We start from the raw sequence: 26958 nt of genomic DNA on the forward strand, positions 1-26958 counted from the left end.
TCCCGTTGGGCGGCCGCGAAGCGCTCAGCCGAGCGCGGCCAGCGCTGCGGCGCCCCCTGTGGGCCGGCGGCGGTGTGGCGGGGCGGCGCGGTCACGTGGATGTGACAGCGGCGCTGCTGTGCCTGGCCAGCAGCAGTCGCGGCAGCGGTACCGCAGCGCCAGGCGCCGCCGCCAGCCCGAGCCGGGCGGGGAGCAGCGGGCCGGGACCAAGGCGCTGCGAGCCGAGGCGGGAGTCGCCGCCGCGGTGCCAAGCGGCGGGGGGTGGGGGGCGGCCCGGGCCGGGCGCGGCTGGGAGCCGATGCGGAGCGATCGCGGGCGGGCGGCGGGAGCAGCCATGGCGGGGCCCCGCTGAAGGAGGCGGCGAAGGAGGAGGAGGAGGAGAGGGGAGGAGAGGAGAAACCTCCGCATTCCCACCCTCCGCACCCCGTCCCCCCGCGCGGACCGCCCGCCTCCCCCCCGCTGCATGCCCGGCTGAGACCGCGGGGAGGACTCAGCCACCCGCCGCGGCCCCGCCGCCTTCCCTCTCCCCGTTCAACCGCGGACAAAGGGGGGAGAAGCGGGGGCAGCCAAAGGAGGGGAGAGCCCGTCCCCACCGCGCGAGCATGGCGGACCGCAGCCTGGAGAGCGTGTCCCTGCCCCTGGAGGTGCGGGCCCGCCTGGCCGAGCTGGAGCTGGAGCTCTCCGAAGGTAAAGGGGCGGTGGGGCGGGCCCGGCCCTCGCGCGGGCGGCGGTTGGGGCGGGCGGCGGTTGGCGCGGGCGCGCGGCAGCGGAGCGGCTCGGCGAGCCCCCTGCCCGCTCCGCTCCCCTCCCCTCACAGCAGCCCCGGCCCTGCGGCCCAGTGCTCGACCCGGCTGCGGTGGCGCCCGCGGGGTCCCCTGACGGATCCCCCCCCACGCCCCGCCGGCGGGCTGGCGGAGGGCACCGGCGCGGATGTTTTGTTCTACCTGTGAATTCCCCCTCTTCTGTCGCCGGCGGAGGAGGCAGAGGGGTTCTGGCGGCAGCGCTGGCCGCCCCAGCCTCGCACGGTGGAGTGCGGGAGGTGGAAAAATGCCTCGGAGGGGCTGTTGCCCTGCCAGGAAAATGCAGCTTCACGGAAATGTGCCGTGTACCTGCGTGTAAACCCCCTCTCTTTGACCGTGTCGAGAGCCTCGCCACCAAGTCCATGCAGTGTGTGTGTCGGCTGCAACAAAACACCCCGTGAGAAGGTCGTTTTGGACAATACTAGTTAGGTCGCTGAGAGAAAACGGTTTATTTGTTTCAATTGCGGGAGATATATATATTTAATGTATAAATGAGAGCTCGTGGTGATTTTCTTGGCGTGGTCGCTGTTGATGCTCCTCCAGTTCCCGGTTGGGAAGGCTCTCCTGCAGCCCGCATCCTGCTGCCGCCGTGGCTGGAGGACGAGCGGGAGCCCCAGCCCGCCCTCCGCTCCGCTCTTCAGCCGGGCTCCGGCTCCCCGTTTCCATGTGTGTCAGCTCCGGTTCGGGACCCAGAGGCAGGCAGCCTTGTCAGGATCGCTGGGGGGGGGCGGGGGGGGGGCGTGGATTGAGCGCCCACCATCAGTCTTGAAGACGATTTTTGTGTATCAGATGTAACGTGGACCTCCCAGAGGAAGAGTGGGTAGTATTTATATATACTGATAGTAGGTTTGGCTCTTCCCTGAAATGCAAATCTGCTATTAGCTGCCCCCTTTTCTTAATAAACCCCACCAAATATCAGGGTTCATTCCCAGAGAGCCTGCAGCACTTAACAGGAGGGGCAAATGACCCGTAGCGTCCCAAATTAGTTATTGGAAGTGGTCAATATATTGAGCTGTCTTTCTGTCTTTCTGTAACGGTTTGTAAGGGCTCCAAGCCAGAAACTAAAACGCACTCGAGCCAGTTTCATCAGCAGGGAGGAGCTGATGTTGACATTGTATTTTCCTTTTAACACTTTGAGGGTGAAGAGGAGAATGAGCTACTGGAATTGCTTGTGGCTCTCATTTCGGTGCCTCCCCCTCCCCGAGGGTGCCCTGAAAACCTGAAATAAGAGGAGTTAAATACAATACTGCCTTTCTGTGATGCACTGCCTGTCGATTGGCCCTTATCTGTGGTACTGAGGGTGGGAGGAAGGACTGTTTGTATCATGGTATACGTAACGTTCTTGCTTTATGCAGAAAGCGCTTCTTGATGTGTATAAGATCATTGTCTACACACCAATGAGATACTAATTAAAGCAGCTGTTAGTAAGTGCTTGCAGAAGACCAAAATCAAACTAGCATAGACCTTCAATGGGAAATATGCTAATTCAGTATACTAAAGTTGTAATACAGTTTTACGGTGCAATTGCTGTTGCTGTAGGATAATCCAAGAAAGCTCTGAGGAAGTGGGATGTGGTTTGCAATTGAACATCTGTATCTGCACGGCTGTAACTTCCCTGCAGCTAGAGCTGGAATGAGTTTAGCCCCCTGACTTTATCTTTCCTTCTGTGCCACTGATGTTACACCCAGCAGACGGGATGGCTCATGTTTTCTGACTGTGGCAGCCTAAATGAAGATGAGTTGGAATTGAGATGTGGGTAGAGGAAGGGTCAGAATCCCAGTTTTAGTGTCTTCCGCCAGGCCACTCTTGGTGTGTACTTAGTCAGGTACATGACGCTCAATGCCAGAGAAGATAAAGTGATTCACTGCTCCTACCGTTAGGCACCCATGCTGTAACTCCTAGCATGTTTGCAAAACTAATCCCTGCAGATCGTGGGATCAGTAATCTGTACAGTTTTGTTGTGCTGTAGAAGATTGATCATACTCTGGCCATGCCAGCTCTGAGTTAAATGGTTTTCAGGGCAACTTTGCATCTTCACGCCCTGAATGTGCAGCACCTTGTGTATATGCTTAACTTGACTGTAATGAGCCAGTGTACTGACATTCACTGAGATCCACATGTACACAACAGCTCACGAGACTGAGGTTTTAACACATGTCAAGCTTGTGATGTGTTAAGGTGTCTCTGCTGCCTTTGTGAAGCCGGAAACTGTTGAAGGAGATAAACAGGCAGCTGCATGCTTAAGCCTGTTTTTGGGTCTCATTGGTAACATTGGGAGTTGAGTGACTGCTGTAAGTTGTACCCCTTTTTTAAAGTGCTTTTCTGAGTCAGACTTGTGAGGAAAATGTGTTTTCAAATGCTGGGTGCCTGAATTGGATTGTCGAACTGTTTGTGAGTGTGAGTTTTTTAGTTCTGGTGCTGCTGTGGGTCTTACAGCTGCCACTTACACCCAAGCAACCAAGTTTTCAGGTGCCAAAACCTGATATGGACAGTGCAGCTTTAGGAACAGCTTCTGAAAGGAGGCTACTGCTTTGCGGAAAAGAGGAGCATGGGCAGGATTATTGCATGATTGTTTCTTGGCTGTGAGTTAAAGCTGTCTCCTTCCTCGCTCTTGGAAGTGTCTTGTGTCATAGCGCAGGTCCTACTCACGCAATGCATCTTAAAATTGAACATAAAATAGCTGGTGTCTGTGTGACCAGACCTCTAGTTACTGTGTCACTAGCACAGCGTGCTCTGTGCAGATGTTGTAATTACAGTCCACACTGGTAGTCAGCATACATTTAAATTCGGCCATGGTATTTCCCCCCTCCTCGTAGCCACATTCTGAGTTTCTTGTTCAGCTGTGCACTAGGCATGGCCTCACTCGCGGCAGGGCTGCTGGCAGGGGAACCTCAGGAAGTGGCTGCTGGACAGGTAACACGTGCTCTTTACATGATAGGGCAAACTGCCTTTCTTTTTTCTAAGAGTATTTTGGCAGTTCTTCGCTGCTTGTTGGTTGAGAGGGAGGAGCACTTGATCTGGAAGGTGTTTACTTGGTGTTCTGCTAAGAACGTCACTGTGGCAATCCTAACCCCTTGGTTATTGTGGGCAAACCGCATGCCTTCTACCTCCCCTTTGTTGTGGTCTGAATGGGCTTTTTTGTTTTAAACATAGCTATTTAAAAGGTACTGTGGATGCAAATGAGGATAACTACTTTAGATTTTGTTAGTTTCATTCTTATAATTTAGAAAGTGAAGAGCAGTCAGAATCAGAAATGCTTGCCAGTATCCTCTGTGCCTGCATGCTGGTTGCCTGCCCCATGCAAGGAGTGAGTGGTGGGCAGGTAGCTTAGCACAGTGATGAGTACCAAGAATGACTTCCACGTTGGTGTGTTGGCATGTAATTTTGCATTCAGCTTAAGGCATCAATAGCACACTTCTTGACGGTGTTTTCACTTCATTTTGGGAAGAGGAAATTGTTTCAGTGTTTCTCAGTACAGGCACAGTAGCAGTTTAAATTTTATGAAAATTGGAAGTTATGGAATCATCCCAATCCCAACACATATTCCGAAGACATTTGTTTTGCTGTGTTTGAGTAAATGTGCCCAATAGCAGCATGTTACGTACGTGTTCTTTGACACTAGTGGTTCCAACTGAGTGTACTAAAGCTTGCAGTGCTCAAAACTATAGCCCTCCTAGGCTGATGCAATCAACATGTCACTCTGCAGTAGTTGTTCTTCGGGGCTGCTTAGAATTTTATGAGGCTTTAGTTTACTAACGATATATAAAATTGTACTGGGTGGAAACAGATGAATCATCTTGGGTTTTTGGAATAGCTTGGGGCTTGTTAACTGAAGAGCTTTTTTTTTTTTTTTTTATATAAAACCAGAAGTCCAGTCTTACTAACCAAAAAAAAAGTAATTCTACAACCCCTCCATTCTTAAAAACACAGTTTTAAAGAAAAAAGCTTCCCCCCCCAATATTTTCTCATTTCCCCCTCAGTTTAAGGCTATAGGTTATATTGCCCTTCCAATTACTTCCTGAGCCAAAATTAATTGGGAAAAGATGCCTTATAGTTCTTCCTGTATTTTATCCAAGTGTCAGATAAAATAGCAGAAACACTTAAAGAACTACAGGCGCCACATGGAAAATGTGAAAACCATCCTGCTCAGAAACTGTTCTCCCTATATTCCATGCTGTGCTTCCAGTCCTCTTCCATTTTAAACATATGAGACATAGCAGGGTTTTTTTAAAAGAAGTCTGAACTTTTCTCCAAAGAATGCTTTCAGAAAAGTGTCAGCAGATCTTTAGTAAGTGATTACTTACTCCCAAAGGAACTGGATGTGCGCTCAGCTAATTAGTTTAGTCCTCAGCTTTCCTTGTAACTACTGGCTCGATTATATTCAGTAATATTGGTTGGGTGGATTGGGTCATTGACTGCTCAGGTTTTGTTTTATTAGGTATAAGTTCTGTCTTTTGTTGTCCACATGTAGTCCCTGGGTTGGGGCCAGAGAACTGTAGTTAGCTCCTCTAGTTGTTATTTCTCCATAACATTTGCCAGCTGACTCTTCACCCGTGGGGAGGTTTTGAAGTGTGAAAATTTCAATAACTAGCACACCTCTGTGATTTGGGACACAGAATCATCCTTTTAATTCACTCCTTGAGAGACAGTGCTCTGCTTAGCAAGTGGGTATCACCTGCACAATGACAGAGTGTTAATACTTTCTGAGTTTAGGTGAGAAATGAACTAAGGAATTCAATACTCACATTTGCTTCTTGTTTTTTTTGAGCCTTGAGTGTGCAGTTGGTTCATGTTTTCACTTCTTTTTCTGTCAAAAAGAGGACTAATTTACTCAAAACACATAAAGCTGAAACTTTCATGTAAGTTATGTACAAGATCTAAGGCTTAAAGAAAATATACCAAATACCATGGGAATTACGATAAAATCAAGTGCTCTGTCAGCAGATTTTCTTTTTTGTAAGGTGAAGCTTCTCTCATCAGCTGTTTCGTTTCTCAGATGGTGCTCAAGTTAAGAGGAACAGTAGGTCGATTAAGGTTAAATTCACTCATGAGTTAATAACTTTGTGTTTTAAAGCACTGGAATTTGAAAGGAGTTTATTTATTTATTTATTATTTACCTACTTCACTTTACTGTGCTATTTGGACCTAAGGGCTTTTAATGGGTGGTGGTGTGTTGAAAGGATTCTCTGTCACTCTTTTGAAGCACATTCTAATGCCTTGTAAATAGGCTATGCAAAACTCCAGGATGTTCCCAGAACAGCTGTCCCGAAGGCATGCTGTAAATATACCTTTATTGCCAGCTGATGTTGAGCAGCATTGATGCCCAGCGGTTACACTTAATAGATCATTCAGATGATCTTTACTGTATTACACAACAGACATACTTGAAAAACTCCTCCCAGGGATGTGTGAAAATTGCCAACAGGGTGTCAGTTTTATAGGCAAAACAGGCAATAAGCAGTGTATTCCTAATGAGAACATGCCCTGGAAGGAGCTGCCCTTTGCAGCTTCAGGGTGCATCTGCACGATTCTGCCGCGCAGTGCAGGAGCCGAAGCCAGCCATGCTTCCCCTTGCCAAACCAGCTGCGCGATGTACACCTATGGTTGTGAGTCAACAAGCTGCATTTCTCTGGAAGAGTATTGGCCTGCCTTTGTTTCCCCATTATAAGGGGAATGCTGTCATTTTGATTCAAATAGTCTTTATTCTAGCAAACCAAATATCCTTTGCTATTGAAGGCATTTAACTTTAGCACACCTCTTTCCATTGTGTTTAATTTTTCTCAGGGAAAAATATTTTCGTGCTGTGTAGAAGGCAGATGTAGTAAACTAATTTTTGTTGCAGGATTTGGATTGGGAGCAGCAGAAAGATCAATGTTTCTCTGAAGAGACATCGATAAACTCCTTTAGGTTTTCATAGCTCAGAATGGATGTTTGTGGTGTGGTACAGAGTATCCTAAATGTACCATAGCTCTTCTATACTTAAAAATGCACTGACTGCATTTTAATTTTTTAAGAGGCTATTTGTATAACACGTCAAGCAGGACATATAATTTTTTAAAAATAACTGCTTTAATTCCCCGGCAACTGTCAGACAAGATGACTCACTGCAGTATAAGAATTCACCACAGCACATCACAGATCTGACACAAACTCTTAATCCATGTAAAATTATGCATGTACATTCCCTTGCCTTCCCGGTGGGTGAGCTTCATTTTGCCAAACTCCTGATGATCCCATTCTGCCTTCTCTCCTCCTCCGCCTCCTTTTTTTTCCCTTTCTTCTTGAGCACCTCGTCAATCAGTAGCCCCAGCTGCAGGGTCTGGATGCAGCAGTCTTTTTCTGGCTTGCTAAGAGCCTTTTCTGATGGCTAACAACAACAGGCCCTGATTCTCTCCTTGACTGTGGTGATGTGGGGGGCATTTCCAAAACATGATTGCTCTCTGCAGGGCTATTTCTGGTCTTTTCTTGTATTACTTGAGTAAGCATACACTAAAAAACGGGAACTGGTTTCATTTAATTCCACTTGGTGGAATGCATCTGATAAATTGCTCATTTTAGGCCTGTGTAAATCAATTGAGTTTTTCTCAGTAATCTTAGCTAGGTCTTCTAATTGCTAGCCAGTATTATTTATCACTAAGATTAAGGATAACTTTAAAACCCATATAAAACATATTTGGGACATCATGATTTTTCTGCAATAAAAAAGCAAAGGTAAGAATAGGAATACTCAAAGCAATTCAGCTTGAGACAGACGTTGGGAAGACCATTCCGTGGCTGTGGCTGGAGTCTCTGACTGCAGAAGAGGAGGCTTCTCCCCTACCCTGTGGAGCCCTACCAAAACAGCCTATGCATGGCTCTGGGGGAATGGACAAAGGCATGCGGTGGTGTTTCTTGTAGTCCCTTTTCTGAAGATAGAGTCAGTTGCTGTTTCTTGGCAGTGTGGTAGACATAGTCTTATTTGACACATAACCTGCAGTCCTTAGAGCAGCATTAAGTGCTGGGGTGTGGATAATTGTCACGTTATTTTACAGCAGAAGTTAACATGGGAAAGTATATGATGTCTGGTCTCAATGACCTTTTTTTAAGAGTATCATGTGAAACGGTTGAATGACTACAGAAGGAAAGAGTTCTTAAAAAGTATCCTAATAATGTGGAAGGGAAGGTATTTCCTATGATTTCTGAAGTGGCTGTTTGATTTCCAGAGACTGAACTGGACCAATAGACCATCTTGTAGGATGCTTGAGGTGGTGGTTGCTTTTATGTGTACGACTGGGTCTGCAGAATGGTGGCAGTTGTGGGGAAGAAGGGATTCTGCAAACGTTGCCAGTTTCTGTGGAAGTAAAAATGGATGTTAGGACCTGTGTTTGGTCCTGTTTCTCTCTGGATCCAGAAACCATGCCTCTGCACTAACCATGGCATCTGTAGTCTCTTCACTCTAATTTTGGCTTCATCTGTATGTAAGATTAAAATATAAAGAGAAATCTTGTAAGTCTGGTCTGGTAGGAGCTGTTCAGAAGCCAGAAAAATGTTTCATAACGAACTCTGTGACAAATACTGAGCTGTAAGAAATGGAGTCTGCATTTTCATTGGTAGGCTGGTGGTTGAGAGTCTGCCTACATTAGCAAAAGTCTAGAGACTTTTGGTTGGCTTAGAGACCCAAGTGAAGTGTGCTAGCACTTACTTTCTTGGGGTGTAGATGTCCATGTGTCCATAAGCAGCCTGGCAAAATAAAGAGAACTTAGCAACAATCTCTTCACAGAAAGCAGGCCTGGGCTATTCCCTCTGTGTGGGCCCTCCAGATAGAGTTACGCAGTATTAGCAGGATGATTACAGGGCTATTGCATCTATTATTATTCCATGTGAAAATAGACCAAATTAATCTTTGGGATTGTAGTATCTCGTATGGAATGGTTCTGATATTGTGCAGTGAGTTTCCTTCCAAAATCCATATACTCTTTAACCACAGTCTTGTAAAGCTACATGCCTCAAGGTCATAGCAAATAATGAAACTTCACTTTTTTTTTTGAGGAGGTACACTTAGTCATATTAACTCATATTTTTCATTGTAATAATTGCCAAGAGAATGAGCATTTTGTATGCCATGCTTCTCTTACCCTTGTTGAAAAATATTACCCCATTAAAGTACTAGGGTAATATCTTCAATGAATTCCTGAAGAGATTAAATGATGGCATTGTGGTGACGTGTGAACAGTCTGACTTTGGTAAAGAATCTTAAAATGAAAATGATGTTTTAGATGCTAGACTTCTTTAGATTCTTGAGGATGAACAAACAACAGTTATCTAGTGAAACAGCAGAATGCAGAAACATCCCTATTCTTTCTTGAATGATGACTATGACAAACCCCTCTGCCGAATTTGCTGGAAGAGTCCAGTTCATGTGCCATATTTTAGTCTAAAAAAAACCCAAGAATGCCTTGTTTGGAAGATGGTGTGGGTTTTTCTAACTGTTGTGAAATGGGGGTTAACTTTTCTTGTTTTAGGAAAAAGTAGCATTGGACTTTTAGTTCGAAGGGAAAATAACAGGTTGACAATACTTTTAATTGGCTTTACTTTTAATCAGCTCCATGTTGTAATGGAGAAAGTTGGTTTGTTGTGTTGAGCAACAAGAATGGGGCCAGCAGGAATTAAATTTAAAGATTTTTGGGTTTTTTTTCAATTTTTTGTTATGTGGTTTTTTTTTTAATGATGATTAAAAAGAAGTCTTGCATTTTATGTTTATGAATTTTATGCTGCTAAAGCATTTGACACATTCCAGTCACAAGGTTTTGTCTACATCTGTTCCAAACTCTGACTTCAGTCATATGAGTATCCATGCCACAGACTCAGGAGAGTTTGACAAAACAGCTCAGAAGAGATCTTAGAAGAGTGACGAAGAGTAGAGACATGGGCACTGGGGATTAAAGCAGTCCTAATAAACATCATTAACCATGAGAAAGATGGGGAGTTTATTTTGATTATTTGCAAACCTTGTGTTGAGGAAGGAGGAATACTTTCTCATAGTGCAAAGTTAGTGCAGTGTTAGCAGTCAAAAACATGAGACGATCCCATTCCTAGGAATGGAAATGAGAAAAATTCAGATTGGAGAAAAGACAAATATTAATAAGGCTAGACAGACACTTGAAACACTTACATAGGAAAGAAGACTCAACAGCTTTATAAAAAAAATGTACCCACTAGTAGACTTGATAGAAGGCTCCTTTCTAAAAAACACTGATTGTAAGAAGTTTGTGTTTGTTGATACCCTCCCTTGACTAGAAATACACTGGCTTAAGTGCTGTAAGTTCTTTTGTAACGGCATTTTATAAATGTATTAGCCCAATATTATGATACACTTTTTCCTGGTAACTTCAAAAAAACATTGCAACAGTTGAGAATTTCAGGCTTAGTGTGTTTTCAGTGGTTTACTAGTGATGACTTGACATTTACTTGCAGTAGTAATTTGTTTTAAATCAATATTGAACACTGTAAGGATGTGCATACATTGCAGTTTGAGAGGATATCAAATACAGCCGCTCTGATAATACTTGCTTAAATACTGACTACTCATATATTTGCCTGTAGCTCAGGGGAATTCTGTATAATCATGAAGTGGCAGAACAAAAATATTTTAAAGGCTCCCTTAAAATTTATTATATGTAGCTTGATAATTGGCTTTTACATAAAGGTATTGTCATCTTAATAATTTGGATAAAGAGTAAGAAAGCATTCGCTTCCTCTGAAGATTAATCCTTCCTGCATCCTGTTCTCTGATACTTCAGGGAGGTGGGGTCTATACTCAGCAATGAAATGAGTCTTGGTAAGACAGCAAGTGTATTATTTTTTCTGCTTTAGTTCCATCTTTCTGTTCAGCTTTCATACATTAGACATACATTGTGGTGTATATTTTTAGTGAATAGATCTGTGACTATTATTTCTTTTATTACTCTTTAGTGTTTCTGGTATTTTGTATTATTATTTGTAATTCTGTATGTGATTAAATGCACCTTGAATATATGCTTTTCCAGCATACTAAGTTGCAGCTGACGGGAAGGCCCTTCCTTCTTTGAAAGCAAACCCAGTTTTCATTGGAAGGTTTCATCAGGATAGCTGCTCTTTGCTCTCATGTCTTTGCTTTTGCCTCACTGGCCAGTCATGGTAACTTGGATTTGCTCTTTTCATCCTGGTGTTAAGTGAAGGATATAGGAGCAGTGAAAGTGTCTCTGTGCTTTTGCTATCATGGGAAGGTCTGTGGAAACTGTTTAGTTTATTGGGAGTTTCATAAAGCTGGCATCTTTGACCTCCAGTGCAACCACTTCTGGAGCGCAGTGAAACAGAGAGAGAACATGTTCCTTTGTCTGCAGTGGGAGAACTAAGGTATTTGCTTTTGTTTAGCCCGGACAGTTTTTCTTCTTGAGCACAGTGATGCCTTGGCCAGTATTTTCTGCTGATGGTACTTCTGAGGAAGACGAGGACTCCTGGCCATTCAACATTTTGTTTTCAGCTTCAGAGGGCAGCCCTCTATGTGTTTTTTGTTTCACAAAGGATGCTGTGCGGCCAGGCGAGGTGACTAGGGTCACTTTGTGCAAAAGTGAAGAAGCTGTGTGTGGAATGCCTTCAGCCAGAAAGAGAGTGATGTCAAATTTCATCTTTTACTGCTGGACCTTTGAGAGATATTTGGTAACTTTTGATAACCTAGTCCACAATAGTTCTCACTCAATGGTATACTTTTAGAACAACAGCTGTAGGAAGCCTGGGCTCTTTCCTGTCAGTACCAGTTTCTTCCTTCTGGGAGGAATCTAAGCTACTTCATGCACCAGCTCCTTGTACCATTCAAGAAATATGCTGGGCTTTTTTCTGTCCTGAAGATCATGCAAAGACCACAGCATCCCTGAAACTTAAAGAATTTCAATCTGAAGTCCTTACTGTATGATGCTGTTGGTCATTCCTAGGTGGTGGTCTGGCTTTGGTGACCCGCAAAATGCTTTTGTGTGTGTTTTGACTGGAAAATATCACCTGCAGTGTTAGGTCTGTTACACATCATTCAAAATGTCACATTACATATGTATGTTGCTTCAGAGATGCACTTTGGCTGTTCATGATTGTAATTGGTTACTCCTGGTAAATAATAAATGTCATTGCAGATTTAACTTCCTTTATGAGCCATTCTGCTTCAGGATATACTAGAAATAACTCCAGGCCTCATCTGCCAACTTGTTCCTCTGTATTTCTTTTATGACTGAAGCAAGCTGCATATCTAGGGCTGTATTAGACTGAAATTGGGAAGCTAGAAGCCAGCTCTTCTTTAGAGTTGGCTTTTTTTAACATGAACACCTTCATGATCTGAATTTTACACAGGCTTCTTACTTCTGTCATAAATGTGCTCTAACTCAGATGCCTGAAGAAGTCTCCCCTGAATTCTTAGATACAAGGTTGTTTTGCTAGTGGCAGCCTTGTGAGAAGTACCAGTTTGAAAATGGTACCTGATAGATGCTACCAAAATGTCTTATTCATATAATAATAAAACATGTTATGCATGCTGCTTCATCAAAAATTGTTCACGTGGGTATGTTAGGGTTAAGAGAGAGAAAAGTGTCTTAAGTAACCATACCCTTCTGAAATACCGTGGCATCTGTTTTTCTCCAGGCTCCTTTTGAAAATACTGCATGACTGTTGAGGTGGACTGGGTCAGTTTCTTCACTCTGCCTCTGAGAGCAGCAAGAATGATAAAGCAGCCACACATCCCAGAGCTGGGCTCCTACTGGTGTACAGTAGGAATTGCGATAAAATTACAATTGGAATTACAGTGAAGGGGGTGAGTGAAGTCTCCCCAAAATAGAAGTCTGGGGGTACTCTCAATATAAAAGCTGAAGCTTCATTTCCAGGGCTCAAATAAGGACAGAATATAAATCTTGCCAAAATATATTCTTGTATGTATTTTTTTGCTTGGAATGAAGTCCAGTTCACCTAAAAATAAATGGCAAAAACTATGTTGGCATTAGGACTCCACTACTGGGTGTACTTCCACTTAAAGCTATGTCTGTGAATAGTCAGAAACAATCTGTGATATTTAGTGATCTGTGCCAGGGTGTATGGTAGAAAAAAACCCAGATGCTTTTTCTCCTCTTCTTTTTGTGAGAAAACATTTTGCATTTCAGACAGAACATTTACATATATGGATCAACAGGCCAAGATGTGCTCTCAGTGGAAAGACAGGGACCCCATTCAGCACTGGGAAACCAGACCATATTTAGAGAAGTTGTTACCAATTTGCTGGAAGCAACTAGTGATTGCAGAAGCTCTGTAGCATTTCTGGTGTTCTGTGAAAGGTAACACGTGGTTGGTATTACCTTTTCCTTTGTGACAGAGAAAGAGAAAGCCAGTGTGTGTTCCTTTTGCTTTAACATTTTCTTTCTTCTCACCTCTGTCTCCGTTCCCTCTTCCTCCCCCCCTTTTTTTCATTGTTAAACTCAGACCTTCAGGACTTCTCTCCAAAGGCATCTGGCCCTGGTATGGGAGGTCAGTGCTAGTCCACCATCATGCCCCATGTATTTCTGTGCCTCAGTCATTTGTCTTCCCAGGAGTCCTCTTTTAACAGGAGACTTGTGTGCAGGATCACGCTGTAGATAATTCATGTGATGCTTCCTTTTGCGGTAGCTTTTTTCACATGTGCAAGAGTGCTCATGAAAAATGGCAGGACCAACATGCTGGAAATGGAATTCTTTTATTCTTAAGTTGGTTTAAAACAAATTCTTTTCTTGGAGTAACAAACTTGCTAACTACTGAAACTCAGACTATAGAGACACTAGCAAAGGTGTATGTGTTCTGCTAATCATGCCTGATACTTGCTTTTTTGGTTATTGCTACTTACTACTTCTTTATCATGTTTGCTTAGAGCTAATTAGAATATTCTCCATTCAGTGTGAGGCATTTATGGAGAAACGTGCTGCATTGTAAAGTTTTTGAAATCTGATCTGGAGATAAGTTGTGACATTTATTTTCCATCTAAAAATGCATTTATCTTAATAATAACCGCATTCATTGTGTTTTTGTTATTCACATGAAACTCACACTAAACAAAATACGGCTTATAGAGCCTAAAATTATAAGGACTACTTGCAGAGAGCTGGCAATGCTGTCTACATGATGAAAGGCATTTAAATTTTTCAGGCATAAAGCATGGATTAGAAACTATATCTTCAAATCATCTTTGCATATTTATGACTACACCTGTTTTATAAGCAGTGGAAAGTGCTGAGATTCCTCCTGCCCTGTGCCATGGTTAGCAGGGTGAAGAAAAACAAAATCGTTTGTCAGTTTAAGTCTTTTAAATCCGAAGTGGAGCCTTATCTGCCTAATAGCCTAACACCAGAGAAAGATACTGTTTGTGTGCAGCAGGGCTGTATTCATGTGGCTGTCAGTGGCTGAATTACTGCTCTCAGTTCTATATAAAGATTCCTGCTCCCACCCAGCCCCTCCCAGGCACTGTCATTTAGCACGACGTGCTGCATGCAGTACAGCTATAAAACATCCCCGAAATATTGAACTGTGTCTCCTTTCTCACTTGTATATGGAAAAGAAGAAACAAATAAGAGGCTGCCGCCTTGGCTTACAAGAACTTCCTATCTCTGTTGGGTTCAGCGCCAGCTGAGGCAGAGTCATGTTACTTGCACGTGTTTTCAAGCATGGTCTACATTCAGGGGAAGTCGGGGGGTTGTGTGATTGCTATATCCTGCACCTCTTCTCTGTTCAGTGCAAGTGTTGTGCTCAGTTTAGACTTTGGTGTTGAGTACCCACAAAATACAGCTTCCTGAGGAGCCCCACTTGAAACAACAGTATTGAGGGTGCCACGTGATGTGGGATGAAGCTGGTTTTTAATAGTCCTATCCAATGTCCCTGCTGCTGTGCTATTGTTTGCATGTGGGTTGTGATTTCAGTGATGCATGGGTTTACAGAGAAAAAAAGCAAAACAAAAAGAATAAAAAAAAACAAGAAGAGGAAGAAAATCCTGTGGGTGATTTTTTTTTTGTGTGTGTGTTTTTTTTGGTTTTTTTTTTTGTGGCTTTTTAAAGTTGGATCAAATCAGCAGGATGTTACATAGGATAGCTTCATAAATAACTGCACCTTATGGAGAACAGGGATCTGAACAGGATGGATGGAGGAAAAGATGGATGCATTGGGAAGGGACCTGTGTATAGAAACATCTCAATCCAGTTTTGCTGCTGACTAAAATATTTTACATAACTACACTGTCTGAATATAAGAAATAATTGTTTACTGTGAGGCGCTACCATGGGTTGCAAAGGGAGATTGTGGACTCTGCCCTTGGAGATTCTCAGGAGCTGTCTGGACATGGTTCTGGGCACCCTGTTCTAGGTAGCCGTGCTTGAGAAGGGGATTGGACAGAATGTCCTCTAAAAGCTTCTTCAAGCCTCAGCCATTCTGTGATACACCTTTAAATGTTGACCTTTTCACTGGTAAGTAATTTTGTGCTTCCCAGTACATTTCTCCTGGATTTCACACTCTACATGGTTCTCGGAATGACGTGCTCAGCCTCTCCTGCAGTATGTTCATACCTGCTGTCAGTGGCTCTCCAGCTGAGATCCTGTGTAACAGCAAGTTTTTAAGTTTTGGTTTTAATTATGCCACGTGCACATTAGTGATAGTCAACAAAAATACACAGCATGGGAGACAAAGCACAGTGCATAAAACAGATACTTGATTTTGAAACCATTTCCCTTAAAATAGTGTTACTGGGTTTTGTATGCAAAACTTGATTATGGCAGAAAATTTACATCTTATGTAAATGATCTAGAATTGAAGCATGGTAAGGTTGCTTGTAATGATTTTAATACTGTCATTTTGATCATCGCTCAACTATGTGACTGTCAATTAAAGAATTCATAGTTTTGTTTCTGTATGATAGAAGTACATGCCTGTTTGTGGAAAAGTAATTGCTTTGGTTCTGTCAGGAGCAGGGAAATGAACAGAATGGAATGGCTTTGAAAATCAGTTTGTTTGATTACGTATTAACACCAATTCTAGATATGAACTTAGCTTGAATGTTGATGAGATCTTTTATTATTTTTATTGAAACCTGTTTTGAGAGCAATCGTGCACTTAAATATTGCACTTTTTTTGAAGTTTCATGACAGTAATAAAATAATGAATCTCCTGACTGAACTAGAAAGCAGTCACCAGATACCTTGGCATTGCAGAACCACCCACAGTGAGATCTTATGAAAGCTATTTGGTGACTGTGGTCCTCAGCTGACAGTTTGGCCTTATGCTATTAATTCTTTCCCAACCACCAGCCTTGCTTTTCTTCTCTATAAAAAGGGAAGCTGGACTGTATTTTTTTGGGGTATGAACACTGCTTTTAAATATGGAAGAACCTCCATATCCACATTGTTTCCTGACTGTTCAGTGAGCAGCTGGACATAGCTTTTGCAAGAGAAAGTTATGTAGAGTATGGTCCCAATTCAGCAAAGCATTTTAAGCATGTGCTTCAGTCTCATTGATATTGCCAGTTTAACTTAAACCAAGTTGTCACATGAGGACTGAGCGTATCTGTCTGCTGCATGGAAAAAACAAATCTTTGACATCTTCATTGTATAAAAAAGAGCATCAGTATTAAGGGTTCAGCAGTCTTTCTTTCAGATTACTGTGTAAAAGGTTAGGGATCTTAAAAGCATTTTTTTTTTTTAAATGATGCTCCACTATATATTTGCCGTTGTCAAGTCATTAGATGTGGAACAGCAGAATTGGCCAGATCTGGTTCTCATTCTGTATACTTCCTCTGTGCTTCCTTGAATTGTAGATTTTAAAAAGTTTTGGGTGATGATATTCTTAATTTCTACAGTATGAGGTTGGAGGTCCTCAAACTTAGCTTGCTTCTGTACCACAGCCTCAGAAACAGAATAGTATCACCCACGTTCTGTCTGAAGGAGTGTCTTTGGTTGCCTTCAGGGTAAAGGTAGTGATTGGTGGTGCCAGGATGGCAACATTGGATTCCAAGACCTGAAATCAGGTTGATATAAGTAGGTAGAAGCTCTACGCTGCAGGATACAGTAGTAACCCTAGTTCTGTGATAGACAGGAAGGTTTGAAGTCTTGTAATATTTGAGAATCTGCTTTAAAAATCAGACTAACCAGATAACAAGGAGAGAATCTACTTTTCTTTCCATGAGATAGTGCTTGTCAGCAGAGGAATATAAGTTTTTTGGTAAAGGGTACATTTGATATGCTTGCAGTGAGTTGTCAGAAGCCACGTTTCATGGAGAAGGGCCTCCTGTCTGCAGCCGTACGGATGCAATCACCTTAAAAGCCCAAGGCAGGTCCTTGTGTTCAATATACCTGGTGCCTTTGAATGACAGTGAGAAATGGGAATTACAGCAATTGCCTTTCCTCCTAAATACAAGGAGATGTAGGCACCCATTTTCTGGAAAACGCTTCGAGTCTGTTTCTCTTTACCTTTTGCTGCAGGGCAGGAAGAGGAAGAAGCAAAGAAGAAAGAGCAAGGCTGGAGCTGTTATTTTTTTTTTTTTAGTATTGCCTTAATAAAAGTGGTTCCTAGGCCAATTACTGTTGTCACCAGCCAAAGACAAAAATGCCCATCTCCTGTTTTCCAGGGCTGAGTTTGCAGCTCAAGCATATGGAAAATCTAGATCCAGCTGGGCAGTTTTCCAGAGTCTGTGTTCAAGCCATTCTTTTGTGGGGAAGAAGAGGCAGTTGAGGGATGGATGAGAAGATTTTTTTCTTTCCTGGATTTTCAGAATGTCAAAAAAAGAATGTGAGAGGCCAAGTGATAATTATCTCTTTATTAACATTGTATGGAAAAGCTATAAATTGTATAGGATTTAGGAATTTTGTTGTGCATCACTGTGATCAAGATGTGAAAAGAAAGATTCTGTTCAGGATCGTGGCATCCGATTATGACTTGTTTTGCATTTCTATTTTCAGCTTCCTTTTACTATCCATGATGGTGTTTTCGTCAGTGTACCTGGGATCTACTGAGCTTGGTCTGAAAGATCACTTTTCCCACATTTTGTTTGCTTCATTAGGCTCTATGAAAACATAGTAGCTGCAAGGAGCTTGATCTATCCCGCATTTATGATGGTTTAGTCCTCTGTTACTGCATTTCATAAGATTTGAATAATGAAAGAAACTTCTGATTGTTAGTGCAGTAAAAGGAGCTATCTGAAAGCCTGGTGCAAAATTCTTGTTTGTACCCTCTGCTGTGGGCTGAGGAGGGTAAGAAGTTACTCTCACTTTGATGGAATAACTAAAATCTAGGCATAAAAACGTATTTGGACAGGATAGGACTATGTATTCCATTAAAGGCTAAATGTGACACATTAGAGAACCTAAGAATTTAGCTGTGAAAACATCTCTTGAGGCACTGGTTTATTTTTGGTGATATTTAAGGAAGTAGCTTTTTAAATTGTAAAAATCAGTACACAGATGTAATGTTTTCTTACATGCAGTGTGTATGTGTAGGCACATTCAAAGATGTAAAGGAATATACATGCAGAGGAGATCGAGAAGGAAAAACCTCACACACTGACTCCTCAGATCTTCCCACTTAAGGGAATGTTATGGGAGGCAGCAGCTTCCATAAGGATAGGCATGCACAAGTTACCCCCATTCTGAGTCATGGATTTTTCCTGAGCTTTGTGGCTCAGATGTGCAAGCCCCTTCCCCACCACGCTCCCAATTCCTCAAATAACAGCTGAGGTCAGGAAGGACAAGGAATAGATCACTGTCACTAGGAGGCCTTCTAAATCACACCAGGGTATGTGGCGTTTCTTGATGCTCAGTCTCAACTGTCTGGTACAAGAAGATAATTTTAATCCCATTTTATTTATCGCTTCTTAGCAGCATTTTGGCTTTTAAACTGACTCACTTTCTAATGAGTCACCGATGCTTTTGCTGTTAAACGGACTTAACAGATACCTTTATTTCAGTTAGTTTTGTGATATGTATGTTTCTACTCAGTCACATGAAATTAATTACATGCTGCTGTTGCTGAATTTGCAGCAATGTCTTTTGGCTTGGAACAATAAACCGTAATGACCTTTGGTACCTCAGAATACACAGTGAATAAAGTAAAACTGTTTTATGTATCTTGAGACTTATTTTAACACATTGTGCCTTTCCAGTTGTAGTATCTGGTGATCTCTGGCTTCCAACAGAACCAAATTTAAAAATGGAGCAAATTCAGACCCATATAATTGGTTGGGAAAATAATAAGAGAGGCATACAGTAAGTCTTTGGATGGAAGCAAAAGAGCACTGAAATCCAAAGTTGGCTCAAAGACTTTGCAGAAGAAATAGGCAGAATTAAACCATAGGAGAGGTGAATGTTGTTTCTGAACAAGAGCCCTTCCTCTGTCCTTGGGGTGGTGGCTGAATGTACATGCTCAATCCTCCTCATCAAGAAGCAGTGTTTGCTTCTCAGAGCCTTGTCTTAGGCAGGATAGGCAGCAAAGCTGCAGCAGATTCACCATCTGAAGCAGTGGCTGCACCACCAGCAGCTCAGTTTGCTGATGTCCAGGACCAGTTCTGAAATGTCTCTACTAGAGGAACACGTGCCCTTCAAGTTATGTCTCCAACCAACATGTAAGTCAGTGCTTCAGCATATAAATAATGACATATTAGTAGCTCAAGACAGGAACAGTGATATTTCCCCCTGCCTTTTTATTTTTTTCCTGTGGTATTTCAGGGACTGGTAAGTTGATAGCTGTTTTGTTTGAGTTTTTCTTCCAGGTCAGAAGAAATTCATATGTCTGCTGATCACACACACACACAAAAAGGTTCTCCCAGTAATTCCTGCCTTGGGTCTAATATCCTGTGGATGAACTACAGTTCTTGTTAGCTGTATGTCCTTTCCTGTGTTGGGGGAAAAATTGTACTTTGTTTCCAGCTTGAAGTTCTCCAACAGTGATTCATCCTCAGGTCTTAGAAAAGGCTCTTATGTTTAGGAAACTAATACTGTATATAGCTTCTTAAAAAAGTATTAGCTTTGGACATGAAGTCATGTATTATTGACAAATCTGAGGTTGATACAATTTAAGTATACTGAAGTTAGACTCCATTATACTTTTAAGAAATGGAATTGCTACTGTGGGAGCACTGTGCTACCACTTAAATTCAAGAGCAAGTACTTACATCTTTCTTTATGGTCTATTATGAAAGGCTGCGGGGCATTTTATCGTGGGCTGTCCCGTGCAAAACTGACTAGACTGGAAATTGCAGTATGACATTCACATAGAAGAAATTTATATCAGAATAGTGTTGTGAAGTTGTGCAACTATGGATTGTAATATTTGGTTATGGAAGTGCATAGGGTTCATATTGTTAAGGAAGCTGCTGATTGCAGAGCTGGAGCTAGAAGAAGAAAACATCCACAGGGGCACGTACAAAGAAAGGATACCTGGAAAATCTTAAATGAGTTCAACTGGTGATGTAAGCGATTCAGTGTGAGGAAGACCAAGACTATATAAGGCATCTCAGACATTTTGTGAGACTACACTGTATCCAGCATTTTTAGCTCCAGTAGTACTGAAGTGAACACAAAACCTGCAACTATGATTAAGCCCCATGATCTTTCCAGTATTGACATGGTATTGAGTTCTTCAGCGTCAAAGACTTTCACATCTGGAATAATTATATTTTTTAACCATCTAAACAATATTTGATTATAATACTGTAATATTGTAATAGTGTATTTTATGGTATAATACTAACAGTGTATACTGCAAGACCTAAAGACGGAAATAAGCCTGAAGGTCCTTCAGTTTTTTCTTTTACTGCACTAAGTGTTCTCACTTTTAAAGCTGGATAAATAGTATTCTGGATGTAGCTGTAACTTTTTTTAAATGCTCTTTTAGTAGGCAGGAACTGCAGTCTTGGAAACACATGGTTTTTCTTATTCCCTCTGGCATGGACAATGAAGGAAAAACAGTAATGGTGTCCATTGGACAACAGGAAAATACAATGCTGGAACATTTTAGCAATGAAGCAACAAGCATCTGTTCTTCAGCACCAAGGCTTAGTTTACCTTCAGACTTGTTCTGTTATTCAGATGGGAATCCCTCAGGGTGTCATTGTCCCTGGCTGTCTGCGCTGTCCCTTTGCTTGTGAGTGCAGCTGAGGCAGCTGAGGATATATTCTGGTATGCAACTGCTTAGTTCTGTACATTCATTAATATTGTGATTAATATACTGGACTGTAAATTGAAGGACCTGGTGGCACATGTTTTCTGTACTTTCATGGCTGCATTCAGAGGGAAATGGTGGCAGCTGAATCCCAGCAAGAAATGAGGGCATGTGTCTGCAATTAACTTTACTGAAAAAGATGCAGCAGGATTGGAAATGTTTGGGTTGGTTTTCCAAGAGACTCATTTTACTCTCCCACTATGTGCTTCAGGGATTTTAAAGCCCATCTCTAGTTCACATATAATTTTGGGGGTTATCTTTCATGGTGGGTATAAAACTGAAAGATAGTTGATTTTTCAGTTAATCATAGTAGTTTGTCACAACTATGATATATATATAATATATATTATAACATAGTAATTTATCATGGCTCAAAACCATTTAGCGTTCTTATACTTTTTAGGATTTCTGTTAATAAGAAAAACTCATCTGAGTTTGAAGCGTACTGAAGAGGATGATGAAGGGTAGTCCAAACCTCTGGAGGCAGCCAATTCAGATAGAATCTCAGAGCACCCTGTTGTGAATTTTTAAATGAGATGTCCACATCATTCCACTGTGAAAGATTAGAATCCCCAAATGAAGCAACAAATTTACCCAACCAGCATTTGGTTTCTGTTCTAAAGCTCAGGTTTGCATGAGCTTCATAAATATAATATATGCTTGAGTAAGTAATTCCTTAGCCCACTTTCTCCACAATTTCTCATAATTAAGATTTGATATGTAAAATAAGAGTTCAATCAACCTGTTGTCTTTTCTATGTAGATTATTTATTTTTTTCTTTTTTTTGGTGTGTGTTGTAGAAGTAGCACCTGAAACCCTAAGCCCTCATCTGTCAGTACTAGCATTTGAAAATCATCCAGGGCCAGGGCTAGGGCCAGGGCCTTCTCTGGTCCTGTAATTGAGTGGCTCAGCCTGGCTCCCGTGTAGATGTCTAAACCTTTTTGCAGCATATGGTCATATCCAAACAGCCTACTGTGAACAGTCTGTGATACGTGCTATTCCCTGAACTGTGTCTGGAATTTATCTGGAACAGTGCTGGCTGTCATGGGCCAGAACTGTGTCAGTGAGAGCACTAACTACCAAACAGAAGTGTGGGTCCATGCTTGACCCTGTGCCCTGGCCCAGTTGTATTTCCTGGGTATCTCAGCCATGAACGGAAGCCTTTGTTTTTAAGATGATAATACGACAACAGCCTCAAAAACTGAAGCTCTTCCCAGAGAAAAGAAGGTCAATGGAAGAATGCAAGCCGGCCTGAATACTGTCCCACAGCAGCCCTATTAGGAGCTTTTGCAATCGCACGCGCCTTGCTTACCCTGGGGGTAAGTAGAGCACTCACATTTCCTAGAAATTATCCATTTAACAGAGGGATAAGGCAGTATTAAAATAACCTTGTCTTGAGTTGTGGAGGTTTCTGGTGTTGGCATTCACACCTTTTGTTGAAAGAGGGAACATTGCTCAAAGGATTATTGCAGTCTCTGCTGAGTGTTGTGTGGTGCCAGTTCAGAGTTTATGAGCCTGTAGTTAGTGACTTGGCTTGAAGGTGGCTGCTTGGCTTTGTTACGAAGAGGGGTCATTAGTGAGAAGCAGGAAGAAGAAAATGGAACTGACAGAAAAATAGTTTCCTAATTGAAAGCATTTGCTTTTAATCAGAGATGCTAATAAATACTTTTTTTGTAAGGTTTGACATTCTGTATTTTGGTCAAATATTTTTTTTCCATTTTTTCACCATGTGCTGATATCATCATTGGATCCACTATGCAGTTTCAGAACTATTGCTTTAGATTGCATCATAGTGTTAAAGCTTTTCAGTTTTAACCCAGAATTTCTTGCTTACAACAGTAAGCAGATGACCTATTTTAACCTTGTTGGTTTTAAGCAACGTAAAGTTTAGAACCAAAAGCAAGCTGGATCAAGCTCTGTGTGACTTCAGTGGGTACTTTTCTTGGAAACTGCAATCTTATGCTTTTATTTAGTCCAAAGGCCTGGGAATACAGGGGGAAAGAGTGGTGTATGGAAGAGTATTGATTAAAAAATGCCGCCTTCTCTTCCTGATTTTTATTTCCCATTTCCTCCCCTAGATATATTTCCGAAAATACATAAAGTAAGTCCCTTCGCTCCATATTCTTGCATGTTATTGATGTATTTTTCAATCTGATTAGGATTTAGAATATATTATTAAAACACAAGGATACCTTATAGTAAAAATTAAGATCCAACCAAATACTTGTGGGTAGTTTGAAATTGTCATAGAATCGTTCAGGTTGGGAAAGACCTTTAACATCATCAATGCCATTTCCTGTTGTCCTGTTGCTTGCTACCTGGGAGAAGAGACTGACCCTCTTCTCACTACATCCTCCTTTCAGGTAGTTGCAGAGGGCTGTATGGCCTGCCCTGAGCCTCCTTTTCTCCAGGCTAAACAACCCCAATTCTCTCAGTTGCTCCTCATGAGGCTTGTGCTCCAGACCCTTGACCAGCTTTGCTGCCGTTCTTTGGATGCACTCTAGCACTTCAGTGTGTTTTGTGTCCAATCTTAAAGTAGAAGTGAAGTCGGCTGCCACTTCACTTCAGAATAACAGGTCCCCAATTATAGATGGCAAAGAGAATTTGTAGTACCTGAAACTACTCGAGGGCTAGCATTTTGATTTTTGCTGTGTCTTCAGTAAGACCAAAAAAGAAAGCAGCAGTGGCAGCCTTAGAAGTCAAGGTATATTGGGAGATCTCCTGTGAAAGAGGGTATTGGTATTAGCATGCACCATTTCTGCTGTTCCTTGACTGTGACATGATTCAAGAAAATACTCCATGCTGAGCTTACATTAACCCATAAGAAAGTCAGTATTTGAGCATGTTGAAAAGTTGTCCTGTATATTGATGCTTTTTCTTAATCAAAACATTTCTGTCACATCAAACACAGCTAGGACTCTGTTCTCTGTAGGTCAGTGTTAGGGGTCCAGGATGTTTTGAGGAGCATGGATAAACAGCACAGAGTTGTTCAGTATTGTTGTTTATTGTTTGTGTTTAGCTTAATAAATCTCTGGTTTAGTAAACAATATTTTCTGTCATAGCAAAGAAAAAAAAAAGCAATGGAAAAACAAGCTTGGTTTCCACTCTTAGCCCAGATTTATGTGAATTTGCTGTATTAATGTAGCTCTATTTGCTCATATTGGATCTCAACATAGAAGACTCTTTTTGGCTCTTTTGCATCTTCTAAATTGTGCCACTTACTGCAACAATGTGCCTAATGGAGTCTAATTCTGTGTTCTGCAGTTTTGGGGTTTTAGTATTATTAATGTGTGGTTTTGGATATTCTGGATATTTGTTTTAATGAATTGTTAACAGTTTGTTTTGTAAAATGATAAATAAAGTTCATAATTAACCACAGTCTGCCAAGAATTCATGTGTTTTCTTTTTTTTGGTTGAGCGACAAACCAAGAAGCCGGTATGTATATTCCTGAATTTTCTTTCAATGTTCCCAGCCCTAGATGGGTAAGGTTGCCTGTCATGACTTTCATGGTATCGTGCCACATCTATGGATATCCTTGTGCTGTATCTATTTGCATGAAGTGGCAAAAATTAAGTTCAGGTGTACAAAAATGATGCAGCATTACAATATAACTTTGATGCAGTGGCACCTTTAACAACAGTGTGTACCCTGATATTTGTTTGGTGTTTCTCATTAATTCTTATCAGGTTGTGTGCGCCTGTCAACCTGGAATAAAAGTTGCAGGCCTGGCTGGGATGCTGGAAATGCGAGTTAGTTAATTTGTCTTAAAGTCCATAGAAACAGTATGGTCAGATGACATAATTGCAGATCTCATTGTTAAATCGCTAATGTCTTGCAGAGGAATGTTCCTACCACATGTTAATTTTCAGTGGACAGTGTTTCTTTTTGTGTATGAAATAGTGCATTGTATTGCTGAAAACAGTGCCATATAGTGTCAGGCCAGAAATATAGATGGAAGAAAAATCTTGCCAACATTCATGTTTTCCATATGTGTTCTGGGCAACATTATCTTCCACTGGGTTAGCTATATAAAGATCTGATGTGACAAGATTTCATATTATCACCTTCCTATTTCAGTACATCTTCAAAATCATAATGGTGTTATATATACCTTCTACCTCCTATGTTACTATTTCCCCTTCCTATATAGATTACTGCTTAGGGCATATCCACAAAATAAATTTAGCTGTGTCCTAGCGCTGCTGACAGCCACAGGATTAAATGTCTGTGTTCTAACTGGTGATGTTTTGATGCAGAAAGTATCAAAGATAATCTTGAATTCTTTGGAAGAGCATTCTGCCTGCACCTCCAGCACCAGTGTGAGAATTTCCATACCTGCTGCATCTGCTCACATGTGTTTTAACTGCAAGTTTTAAAGGAAAGATCCTTAAAGAGATGGGATTAGCTGGCATTCATTGGAGTTTCCTTTACATTTTTATTAGTCAAAGATGATTGACTTGTGGAAAGTGTGAATCTGCGTGTTTATCAAAAAGCCCCATGTTATTGAATTTTTTAACAGCACACATGTCCATTTTATCAGTTTAATCTTAAAAAACAGCCTAGAAACTTGATGTGATTTGAAGGTTTTGGATGTAGTGTAGACATTGCAAATGAAATATAAGAGGTCCCTAAAGGTTTTAGAGTCACCTGGCTGAGACAAGTCAGATACCCTGACTGCATGAGTGCACCTCTGAGCATGACTAAAGGCATGAGAATGTCCTGATATTAACTCTAGAACGTTTGTTGTATATTTCACTTGACTGTCCTTGTTGTAAAAGCCTGCTGCAATAGAAGCACAACTTGGCCATCCACGGAGGGCAATTGAGTACAGAGGTGTTGGAACACCTATACTTGTGTGCCATCTTAATGTGGAGTATTGGAACGGTCTTCAGAAATGGTTGACTGGGGAGCAAAGGTTCGAAATGGAATATTTACATCAGATACTATAAACCCCCGTTCTGTTAAGTTATTGTTCCCTGCATCCTTTTCTCCCAAAGAGGTATCTTTCATTTTCATTTTATTTGCTTTTACCGAGGAGAAAAATGCCAGGAAATACTGAGGAGTTGTTACTGGAAAATTCTGACTCTTACTGTGTTTTTCGGAGAATATTTCAAGTACACACTTTTTTTTCCTACTCATACATTCTGTTGCTGACTGGTGGTTTTTTATTTTATCTTTTTTTTTTTTTTTTTTGAGTATGTATTTTAACTGGCTTCACAGATGCTTTATGTGACAATACTACAAATCATTTAATCCCATCCTCAAAGCAGAGCCAGTTTCCTGCACAAGGTATGGGGGACCCATGTTTGACATTGCTCATTAGCAGCAAAGAGCTGCTATTCCTGAACTTGGGTAGTGCCTTGTGGAGTTGTCTGCATCCTAAATAATCACTGCAGTTACTGGTAGTATAGAGGTGCAAATCCCCCTTCATAGTGCAAAGGTAAACTGGCCTACATTGCTTGGAAATTGCTTACAGTGTGAAATGCTGTATTTGTGTCACCCAGGCTAAAGATTTGAGGCTTTTTATGAGGTTGCAATCAGCTTTATATGTCTTATTGATTTTATAAGCCTTCTATGACTATGTTGGCTGAAACTATTTTGTAAAAAATCTATCTGACCTTCAGATATTACATCTAGTTCACTTTTTTTTTTGATTTTGCTAGAAGAGTAGAGATGCATGGGGGAATTTTAATTGTATTTTTAGATTATATTTTTATTTTTAATCCAGTTCTGTTGGACAGTAACAAAGTCATATTGCAGAGAAATGGTAACTTCCTGCATACATGATAGCAGTGATGTGCTTTTTATGCAAAGTACTTCTGACTAGATTGAACATCAATGTCTGGTTTCAGTCTCATTGGAAAAATATTAGAGTCTGATGAGTTGAGAAATAGAAACTTAAACGTGATTGTGTCCAATATTGTAAATAGCTCGTATCAACAA

At 41.5% G+C, this 26958-nt stretch overlaps 1 protein-coding gene across 1 annotated transcript in view; it reads left to right on the forward strand.

Moving 5' to 3' along the window:
• Positions 1–602: 602 nt before the first annotated feature.
• Positions 603–26958, forward strand: part of DIP2C (disco interacting protein 2 homolog C) — a gene marked incomplete at both ends in the record, with an annotated part of 321979 nt that continues 295623 nt past the window's right edge. The window contains one exon of the mRNA XM_080611663.1: positions 603–687. Coding sequence (XP_080467789.1) covers positions 603–687 — 85 coding nt within the window. The remainder of the gene's footprint in view (positions 688–26958) is intronic.

This window comes from Psittacula echo (genome assembly GCF_963264785.1).
Source record: "Psittacula echo genome assembly, chromosome: 2".
Taxonomy (NCBI): domain Eukaryota; kingdom Metazoa; phylum Chordata; class Aves; order Psittaciformes; family Psittacidae; genus Psittacula; species Psittacula echo.